General features: G+C 31.4%; 1 protein-coding gene and 1 pseudogene across 1 annotated transcript; both read left to right on the top strand.

The window, feature by feature from the left end:
- The first annotated feature begins 1,839 nt into the window (after positions 1–1,839).
- On the top strand, positions 1,840–4,361 carry LOC117906215 (annotated as a pseudogene).
- Positions 4,362–6,826: 2,465 nt separating this feature from the next.
- Positions 6,827–9,426, top strand: LOC117906216 (valencene synthase-like). Its single transcript, XM_034819190.1, has 7 exons — positions 6,827–7,104; positions 7,196–7,469; positions 7,562–7,934; positions 8,014–8,232; positions 8,321–8,459; positions 8,558–8,806; positions 8,883–9,426. Exons 1-7 carry the CDS (start codon positions 6,982–6,984, stop codon positions 9,171–9,173), a joined length of 1,668 nt encoding a protein of 555 aa, XP_034675081.1. The 5' UTR covers positions 6,827–6,981; the 3' UTR covers positions 9,174–9,426.
- Positions 9,427–12,044: the final 2,618 nt, after the last annotated feature.

Genomic DNA, 12,044 nt, shown 5'->3' with positions numbered 1-12,044 from the left:
TTCTATTTGGTCCAAGAGAAACATGCATAAGGTAATTATACAATTGTATCAAACAAATTCCTGGTCAAGTGTCACGTTCAAACAAGAAGATTAATTAATAAAAAAGGTAATTTCTAGGAGTAAAAAAATTATGAAAAATCTATCAGTTTTAACCACTAATATTAATTATTAGCAAACGTCACTTTGAACCATAAAAAAAAAAAATTGATAACAAAATATCACGTTGAACCACAAATATTAACTCACAGCAAAATATCACGTTAACATGTACACCAAACCACCAAGAGAGACAACACCTCATAAAACTGTTTTTAAGACCAAATTTTAAGAACAGTTTTTGATGTTTTTAGAAACATAATTGTGTTTGGAAATTGAATTTTGAAAAATACTTTTTATTTAAAAAAAAAAAAAAAAAAACATGCTTAGTTGAGTTAATAAAAAAAGTTTTTTAGAACAAGTAAAACAAAAAAATATATTTGGAAGTTTTTTTTTTAATTGAGAATTTTCTTTAATTAACTTGATATTGTAATTATATACATAATTTTTAGGTTTACATTTCATTTAAATTAAAAAACTATTATATTATGATATTTATTTGCATGAGTTATAATTTTTTCAACAAAGGATTACTTTACCTAATTGATGAAGGGTAATAAAGGGACTCATAAATCTGCTCATCTACATCATTTATTTCATCTAATGAAAAGGTATCAACAACCATTGATATAATCTACTAGCTAAAACAAAAATGTAACAACAGCAACAATTCAAGTATTGGTACATTTCAGATCACTACAAATTAAAAGACCTTCTGGGTAGTTACAGGCGAAGAATAAAGTGCAAACCAGCAGGAGATAGACTCAATAAAGGAATACAACTCAATGGTGTATTTAATACTTAGATCAGGCCTCCTTCCCCTGGAAGTTGTAAAAATGGTCTAGGAAGAATTTGTAGTGAACCACTCCAATGCTATGAGCACCTACAAATCAAAGCAAGGGAACAGACAAAAACCATTTTTGGTTACACTACAAGAACTAGACCAAGAGTAGAACCTGTAAAATCATAGTAATCAAACACCAAAGGTCCAAAACCAGTGATCCATTTGCTAGAAAAGATAAATCAAATTAATGAAACACAAATCACAATCATTTTAAATAGAGCAGAGGTCACTCAAAACCTATGAAACTCTAGACGATGTGTTAATGAACCAGGAAATATTCTAAGAAATCACACAAAGGGATCTATCTTAGCCTAGTGTTAATATAAAAGATTTATAATCCCAAGATAGGGAAAAAAACAAATACGCAGCCGAGAATCAAACCAATTAGGTAGAAGACAAAAAAAAAAAAAAAAAAAAAAACATTTCAAATTAAATATATACTCCAATCCGAATCTCAAAACCATAAATTATTTTCATTTATCTGCAGGCCAAACTGATACCATGTGCCCCAAACTGATCCAAATTGCTTTTCAACAAAATTCATGGTAGAGTAACTTTTTGCATGGTAGAGTAACCTTTTAAAATTTGTTCCATCAAGAATAATTCTACTTCATGTCCAACTCATATATATATATATATATATATTGAAAAGATAAAAATTTTCAATGAATCCATTTTGAGAAGACGATTACAAAAAATAAATTTGTTTTATTAAAAAATAAGTTTAATATAAAAAATAAATTGGTCTTTTGAATAGACTATTTAATTTAAAAATAAGATAATAAACATAAATATGGTGTTATTATATTCATTTCAAATAACTATTTTTTAATAATATTTTTTGAAAATAATAAAGAAAATTCCTCCAATGACACTGAAAGTTCCGCCCTATAAATACTATGGAGCTTGCCAAGCTATTTCGCTCATACTTGCCAATTCATCATTTAGGGTGTTCATCAATCATCATTGTTCCAAGGAAGTAGCATGTCTATTCAAGTCTCAGCTTGTCCTCTCGTCCAAATTCCTAAACCCGAAAATCGCCCAAGGGCAGAGTTTCACCCTAGCATTTGGGGCGACCAGTTCATTGCCTACACTCCCGAAGATGAGGTAATTCAATGAAAATATGTGTCAAGCTTAATGGTTTATCAATGTGTTAATTGGTAAAATTTGTTGGTACAGGATACACGTGCTTGCAAAGAGAAGCAAGTTGAAGATCTGAAAGAGGAAGTCAGAAGGGAGTTAATGGTTGTTGCTGGTAACCATTCCCAATTGTTGAACTTCATTGATGCAGTGCAAAGGCTTGGGGTGGCATACCACTTTGAAAGAGAGATAGAAGAATCATTACAACATATTTATGATAGATTTCATGATATCGACAATACAGATGATGATCTCTATAACATTGCTCTTCAATTTCGACTACTGAGACAACAAGGGTACAATATTTCATGTGGTAAGAGACCAAGTAATCAATTATCAATATTGCATAAGTAAAAAATGCAACCGTCTTATTGTTCAAATGGTGGTATTCATGCAGATATATTCAACAAGTTCAAGGATGAAAAAGGTAGCTTCAAGGAGGATTTGATCAGCAACATACAAGGCATGTTGGGCTTGTATGAAGCTGCACATCTCAGGGTTCATGGAGAGGACATACTTGAAGAAGCACTTGCTTTCACCACCACTCACCTCAAGGCCATGGTAGAAAGTTTAGGATACCCTCTTGCAGAACAAGCGGCTCATGCCTTGAAGCGGCCCATTAGGAAAGGTTTGGAGAGGCTAGAGGCAAGATGGTATATATCTATCTACCAAGATGAAGCTTTCCATGATAAAACTTTGCTAAAGCTGGCAAAATTAGATTTCAATCTAGTGCAGTCACTGCACAAGGAAGAGCTAAGCAATCTTGCAAGGTTGGTTTTTAAATCACCCCACATGCACTTGTTCATTCTTATCTGTTTGTTGTATGCTGATCACATTAATGTATTTTAGGTGGTGGAAAAAATTAGACTTTGCTACAAAACTACCTTTCGCACGAGATAGATTTGTGGAAGGCTATTTCTGGATACTTGGGGTGTACTTTGAGCCCCAATATTCATGCGCTAGAAGAATTTTCACCAAATTATTTGCCATGGCTTCCATTATAGATGATATCTATGATGCATATGGCACACTTGAAGAACTCCAGCCCTTTACAGAAGCCATTGAGAGGTTTGATACACGGAGATTACCAAACTTGATTTTGTATTATATGTAAATTTACTCTAATCAGGCTAGGTATTTTATTTTCAGGTGGGATATTAGCAACATAGATCACCTTCCAGAATACATGAAACTCTTCTATGTGACACTCTTAGATCTGTACAAAGAAATTGACCAAGAGTTGAAGAAAGATGGAAACCAATATCGGGTTCACTATGCAAAAGAAGTAGTAGGACAACTTTAACTCTAAAATCTCCACATTTTGCATTATGATATATTTTATTGAGTTTCATGCATATATAGATATAACTAAAACTTGGATGAACATTCTTCAGTTGAAGAACCAAGTTCGAGCTTACTTTGCTGAGGCGAAATGGGCCCATGAAGGATACATACCAACAATAGAAGAGTATATGCTTGTTGCACTCGTAACCTCAAGTTCCCGCATGCTTACAACCTGGTCTTTCATTGGAATGGGAGAAATCATGACAAAAGAGGCCTTTGATTGGGTGTTCAGTGATCCTAAGATTCTTACGGCTGCAGCTGTAATTTTAAGACTCATGGATGACATCACAACACATGAGGTATGGTGAATGTACATGAGTTGCTTCCAAATATAGCAATTGAGGGAGTAGGGCTTTTGGGTTAAGTTGTGAGCTTGACATGTTAACTTAGTGAACTTCAACCCAATCACCTTTATATGCATTATTGGCCCATCATCTAATAGTCAAAATTTTTATCTTTAGAGTGAGAATATAATATACTGGTTTTCCTTAATTTTTTGTTAATATTCTACATGCAGTTTGAGCAAAAGAGAGGGCATGTGGCGTCAGGCATTGAATGTTACATGAAGCAATATGGTGTCTCTGAGGAACAAGTGTGCAGTGAGTTCCACAAGCAAGTTGAGAATGCATGGTTGGATATTAACCAGGAATGCCTCAAACCTACTGCTGTTCCAATGCCTCTCCTCAATCGTGTGGTCAATCTTTCACGAGTCATGGATGTCGTTTACAAGGAGGAAGACGGGTACACACATGTTGGGAAAGTGATGAAGAATAATATTGGATCTGTGCTCATTGACCCCATAGTATGACCAAATGGATTTATTTATTATAAATCACTGTAATAAGGTGTGTTAGAGAAATCCGTAGAATAAAAGAACTTTATGAAGAATGGTTTGTCATAGCAACTCTACCAAGATTATTACAAATGGTTTCTTAAATACAGTTTTATTAGTCAAGATCTAGCACTAAAAGTTTTTTCTTGTTCTGTTTTCAACAACTTAATAACAACCTGTAACAACAAGCTAACTTCTCTTAACAGCCCCCTTCAAACTCAGTGCTGAGATCCTCAACTCTGATCGTTTGTGTCTTAAGGCTGGAAAATTGGAACTAGAGGTGGCCTTTATGAGAACATCAGCTATTTGATCTTGAGATTGTACATGACGAACTTCTATTGGGCTTAGTTATTTCCAACACTTAAATTGATTGGGCTTAGGTTAAAGTATTCTTCAACTCCAAGTCAGTTTTAGTTGGGCTCTTACCAAGGTTGTGACATCTCGAATCTAACCAAAAGTTGATATAATATTTATATAATAATTATAATTTATATTATTATGGACTCATGCACTTTTTTCACGTGTTCCTACTCAATGAGATAGTCATTTATTATGAAAAATGATTATTTGAAAACCTTTTTTAGGTTTTTTAGAGTGATCATTTATTTGTAAAAAAAGGAAAATAAAATTAAAAAAAAAGAGAGAGAGAAAAACCTTGTATAACTTCTTATTTTAAAAATAAAAAAATAAATAAATAAAATAAAATAAAATAAAAGAAAAAAAAGAAGAAAGAAAAAAAAAGAAAGAAAAAAAAGAGAGAAATAGCAATAGCAATACCCCTAGAATTTTACGCACAAGCTTTGGATACGAATCACGATGAGAACGCCTTCACATGGAATTGCAGGCATGCAGTGGTCGTAGTCCTTTGGTGGGGCCCTTTGATTCAGCCTTTGATTGCCCTCACATGTCAAATTTAAAACCACATGACATGTTAAACATAAATGGGTGGGCCAAACAAAACACACACTTCAAAGGACAGCTTAAAGGCTTTCTATTAACCTAACAAAACACACATTTGAATCACATATTTTAAATTACATTTTGGAGTGATTTTGTAGAATTAAGGTTTCTTTCTAATTATTATAAGCAATTTTTTTTGCAAAGTTTAAGCATATGCCAAAATCACTTTGAAAAATATAAAGAATAATTTTATAAATTGTTATACTTTTTTCATATTCATGCTTTTGTCAATGTCAATGTCTATCATTGACATTGAAATCAAAATACTAAACTTGATTTTATAAGATAATAATTTAATTCCAAAACTTTTGTATCCTCCGAATTTTATTTGTTATCGTAAAAATTGGATTACAAATTTCATTTGTTATTTCGTTCATCATCCTTGTTTGTAGAGGAGACAGGTTAATAATGATAATTAAGATAGAGGTGCAACCACCAAGGACATGAAGACATGTTTGAATTAAATTACTTTCAACTTTTCATACATTATATTCAACATTATCGTTTTTCATGTTTGTAGAACTATAATACTTTGGTTTATACATTTAAGGTTATATAAAGTGTTAATTCAAATTAGTGATGTTATGTTGTTCACATGTTTCCTTGATAATTTAAACAAATTAAACTCAAATGCATCCTAAAGTCTAAATGAAAGAAATTCTAACTAAACAAATTATTACAACCATTACCTATTTTTCTTTCATATAATTAAAAAATTATACATTTTAACCAAGACATAAGTTCAAATCACACTTAATAAGAAATAACCTAAAATCATAATCATTGACATTAATTTTCATATGAAAATATAAAATTTTAAAATAATATAAACAATTTCTTTAGTTATTTTAAAATTTAAAAATACTATAAATAAATAATTTTCTTTAGTTCATATGTGAAAATATTCATAAAAAAAATAAATATTTTATTTATCATAAATATATAAATTTTTATGGGAATGCATGTAGACCAAATTATTTTCTCAAAATTTCAAGGAAAATATGAAAAAATAAAGATAAAATATATATTTGTTTATATATATTGGTAATAGAACTTTCGCATGCACATCGTTTTCATGATTAGGAATTAGAGATAGAAGATTTTTATAGATTTGAAAAGAATCGTGGAAGAAACTCAACTTAATTTCCAATTTTGAAAAGAATTGTGGAAGAAATTCAACTTAATTTCTAATTTTAAAAAAGAATTGTGAAATAAAATCAATTTAATTTCCAAAATTAAAAAGAATTGTGGAAGAAATTCAAATTAATTTCTAATTTTAAAAAAGAATTGTGAAATAAAATCAAATTAATTTCAAAATTTAAAATGAATTGTGGAAGAAATTCGAACAATTAACACACCTTTTTGGCAAGGGAATCTACCTTATTCGTTGAACAGACTTAGTCCCATTTTCCCAATCAACTTAGCACGTTGTTTGAATTAAATACCTACGGATTGATATTATTTTATAGTCTATTCTGAGCACGACTGTTTCACACCGTGGGCCCCAAAACTAAACCAAATCCCACATACCATTCAACTTAACACAACCTTAGCCGCCCCTAACGGTTTGGCCTTTTGCGTGAATTTAGGCAAGGGGTTTCTCTTTCATGTCATCAATCTCTTTCATACATTATATTCAACAACATACAGCTTCTGGAGGCCATTGCAGCCCTATAAATGCAATGGAGCTTCCCAAGCTTTTGCACTCATACTTTCCAAGTCAGTTTTCAAAGAAGTGTTCTACTACCATTCCAAAAAATTTAACATGTCGGGTCAAGTCTTAGCAAGCCCTCTAGGCCAATGTCCTGAACTGGAAAATCGTCCAGTGGTCAAGTATCATCCTAACATTTGGGGTGACCAGTTCTTATCCTACACTCCCGAGGACGAGGTAATTGAATGAAAATCTGTGTTAAATACCTGTATATTCGAAAGTTGTTTTTCTTGATGTGTTGTTTAGTAAAATTACTTGGTTGCCATAGGTAACACGTGCCTGCAAAGAGAAGCAGCTTGAAGATCTGAAAGAGGAAATTCGAAGGAAGCTAATGAATACAGCTGGTAACACTTCCCAACAACTAAAATTTATCGATGCTGTGCAACGTCTTGGGGTGGCATACCACTTTCAAAGAGAGATAGAAGAAGTGTTACAACATATTTATGATAGCTATCCTAATGGCGATGATATGGAAGGTGATATCTATAATGTTGCTCTTCAATTTCGGTTACTAAGACAAGCTGGGTTCAATATTTCATGTGGTAAGAGCCCAAAGAATTATCATGTATAAGCTAAAATGTATCCTTCTCATAAGTCCAATCTTATGTATGTTTAAATTACGGTATTTATGTAGGCTTGTTCAATGAGTTCAAGGATGAAAAGGGTAACTTCAAGAAAGCTTTAGTCAGTGATGTAAGAGGCATGCTAGGCTTGTATGAGGCTGCACATCTCAGAGTTCATGGAGAGGACATACTTGCAAAAGCACTTGCTTTCACCACCACTCACCTCAAGGCCATGGTAGAAAGTTTAGGATATCATCTTGCAGAACAAGTTGCTCATGCCCTGAACCGGCCCATTAGAAAAGGTTTGGAGAGGCTAGAGGCAAGATGGTATATATCTGTCTACCAAGATGAAGCTTTCCATGATAAAACATTACTAGAGCTAGCAAAATTAGATTTCAATCTAGTGCAGTCACTGCACAAGGAAGAGCTAAGCAATCTTGCAAGGTTGGTTTTTTTATCACCCCACATGTACTTGGCCATTCTTATCACTTTCCTGTATGCTGATCATATTAATGTCTTTTAGGTGGTGGAAAGAATTAGACTTTGCTACAAAGTTACCTTTTGCACGAGACAGATTGGTTGAATGCTACTTTTGGATGCTTGGGGTGTATTTTGAGCCTCAATACTTACGGGGTAGACGAATTCTAACCAAAGCAATTGCCATGACATCCATTCTAGATGATATCCATGATGCATATGGCACACCCGAAGAACTCGATCTCTTCATAGAAGCCATTGAGAGGTTTGCTCCTTGCACATTACCAACCTTGATTGTGTATAATAGATGTATTTATATATACTTAAATCAAGGATCATTATTTTATTTTCAGGTGGGATATTAACAGCATAGATCAGCTTCCAGAATACATGAAACTCTGCTATGCGGTACTCTTAGATGTGTACAAAGAAATCGAGGAAGAGATGGAGAAAGAAGGAAACCAATATCGGGCTCACTATGCCAAAGAAGTAGTAGGACATCTTTAACTCTGGATCCCCACCTTTTTCATTGATGATATTTTATATGGTCTCATATATACATAGATATAACTTGGATGAATGTTCTTTAGATGAAGAATCAAGTTCGAGCTTACTTTGCTGAGGCCAAATGGTTACATGAAGAACACGTACCAACATTTGAAGAGTACATGCGTGTTGCACTGGTAAGCTCTGGATACTGCATGCTTGCAACCACGTCCTTCGTGGGAATGGAAGAAATAGCAACAAATGAGGCCTTTGATTGGGTGACCAGCGATCCTAAGATTATGTCATCTTCAAATTTCATTGCGAGGCTCATGGATGACATCAAATCACATAAGGTATGAAGAATATATGATTCAAATGGGGAGAATATAACACACTGGTTTTTTCTCAACTTCTGTATTATACATGCAGTTCGAGCAAAAGAGAGGGCATCTGGGCTCAGCTGTTGAATGTTACATGAAGCAATATGGTGTCTCTGAGGAACAAGTATACAGTGAATTTCAAAAGCAAATTGAGAATGCATGGCTGGATATTAACCAGGAATGCCTCAAACCTACTGCTGTTTCAATGCCTCTCCTTGCTCGTATTCTCAATCTTACACGAACCGCGGATGTCATTTACAAAGAGCAAGATTCGTACACACATGTTGGGAAAGTGATGAGGGATAACATTGCGTCTGTCTTCATCAACGCTGTAATATAACCAAATGGAGTAGTTGATTGCCTTGTGGAAGCAGTAATATCTAATAAATCACTATAAAAGGAAAAAAGAAAAGAAAAAAGGTCCACTTCGTACCTTAGCCGCCCCTAATGGTTTGGGCTTTTGCGTGAATAAAAACTATTGTAATAATATGGGAGAGACATATAATGTTTCCTACTAGTTTCTCTCTCGGTTTGGTAGTGCTTTACATCATACTATCACTTGGGCTAAATGTATTAATGTTGATGCAAACATAAGCAGGTTTGATATTGATTTTCCTTTTCTATTTCTTGCACCCGTTTTAATATATGTTTAAAACACTTGGATCAAGTTTGACACTTTTCTATTATTCAAAGATCACGTGATGGAGAAAATTCTCCATAGAAAATCACTTCTTGTAGAAATGGTCTAGAACATACAAAGAGATAAAAAAAAAAACTTAAAAATTCATGGTTTATTATTATTATTATTATTATTAGACATGCTAAAAGTTTTATAATATACCTGTAAAAAATAAAAGTTATGATATTATATGAGGTTGGAATTTGAAGTTCATTTACAACTTTTTTTCTTCCTCATTATTTGCTTAATATATGTAAAGTATTTTTTTAAAAAAAGACTTACTAAAAGAATTGTCATGAGAAGGTTTTATTTTTATTTTTTAATATCAAGTTAAAATAAATTTGAAAAAAAAATTTAAATTAATATTTTTTAACATTTTATTTTAATATTTAATTTTGTGCATGGATATGTCATAAGATTAGGTTACATATAGTACATGTAATTATAAACATTAAGGGAAAGTAGCTCAGGTGCAAAGTTGTCACCTCCCTTCCTACATGCACTTTCAAGTTTGTTTCAGCAAGCTGATGTAGCCACTTACAAGATAAGATTACCATAAATTGTAAAAAAATTAGTGATTAATCGAAAAAAATAACAAAATGTCATGATTAATCAAGATATATTATCAAAATTTCAACAAAAAATCATTGAGTGAAATTCTTTCATAATTTCCTATACCAGTAATATTTCGAGAACATTAATCACGATTTCCAAGTTCACAAGTTTACCATATCTACAAATTAACATGTCGAAGAAGTTCGAGAATAATTTTTAGAGAATTATAAATGTCTTTTATTATTAAATTTACTTTACAAATAGCCACATGTTTAATTAAGATTATATTCTAATGGTGCTGAAAACAAATTAAGACAGGCTTCAAATCAAATGTACTTTGCAATGAAACAAATTATGCTTAGTAGACATATGTTGTCTTTTAAAGACTAGTGAATGCAACTTCAAATGACCAATAATGCACGGTAGCAGTACATTAATTTTGACTTCAAGGCATTAATTCATATTTTATCCATTACACAACAGAATAAATATAAATATCCTTATAAAAAATATATATAATATTTATAGGTAACAACTTTCTTCTTAAGCAAAGCAGCCAAGTAAGACTTAATCTATACCAAACAGAATATCTACTAGGACAAATTTGGATAATTATTTCCAACACTTAAATTGATTGGGCTTAGGTTAAAGTATTCTTCAACTCCAAGTCAGTTTTAGTTGGGCTCTTACCAACTAATATAATGAAAGCCAAGATGCAATGTGTTCTCTTGTTCATTTTATTTTTATCGTGATTCTAATTTATGGAAAATGCATGTTAGAAATCAACATAAATGAAATATATTGGTTGGATTTTTATATGAAAATGCATGTTAGAATGTAAAAGAAATGAGGTGTAGTGAGATTGATTTTTATGGAAATAGATGTTGGATGTCAAATTTAAAAATGAGATACCATGACTTCTATATATATATATATATATATTAAAAATCAACAGAAAATAGAATAGAGAAATTGAATTTCTTTAATACAAATGCATGCTAATGCTAATGAAGCATGATCCATTAAATGAAAAATAAAAATTCCAATGATCTTATTGTTAATGCTTACATAAAATTTGAATTAATAATATGAAGATTATTAAGAGAATTAGTGTTTTGTTCATATAATGGTGGAACAAATATTTTATGTTTGGTTTGAACTTCAATATGATGTAAGTAAATTAATTTTATCACTATTTTTGAATACTTGTTAGTTTAAGTTGGGTGTGGAGGACGAATTAGGCCATACATGAGTGTTGTTAAAATCTGAAATTTACAAAGTTAATGATTAAATATGGATTGTTTGATGAATTATGACTCGGATATAGTTAATTTTTTTTCTCCAAAATTTCTTTTCATCTAAGTAAGCCATTGGAGAATCACCTGACAATTGGCTTTGAATATCTTTATTTTGATCCATGTAAATTTGACTTATCTTAATTTCCTAAAATAATCCACACATGTACACTTACAATTTTTTTTGGTAATCCAAATTCATAAATTTAAAAATATACATAAACTGTTTATTTTTTTAAAATTGATTTTATACCTCATTCATAACAAAACCAATCTTAGTCTCTTTGAAGTATAAAATTTCAATTTCTAAAAAGAATAATGCTGCCCTTTTTTTTTTATTTGGTATACAACTTGGAAAGGTTTTAAAAATTAATTTTGGTTTAAAATACACGTGAATTAAATTTTATAGTTCCAAGTAATGGATTCTTTATGAATGGATTCACGTAGATTAAATGGGATTCAATAAATAACTACATACAAAAAAAAAATTCAAAAAAAAAAATTCTATTGAGACTATTGACAGCCCACTGCATATTTGAACTCGTAAATTATAATCCGGCATTTATAAACTCTTTAAAATTTTTATAATTATTCTATAATATTCTAGACTCTTTAAACTTAATTTTAGAATTTTATTTTATTCAAAAATAATTTCTTGATTAAAAGATATAAATCGTTCTTT

The sequence above is a fragment of the Vitis riparia genome, chromosome 18 (genome assembly GCF_004353265.1).
Source record: "Vitis riparia cultivar Riparia Gloire de Montpellier isolate 1030 chromosome 18, EGFV_Vit.rip_1.0, whole genome shotgun sequence".
Lineage (NCBI taxonomy): Eukaryota > Viridiplantae > Streptophyta > Magnoliopsida > Vitales > Vitaceae > Vitis > Vitis riparia.
This window is presented reverse-complemented; position numbering and strand designations above follow the sequence as displayed.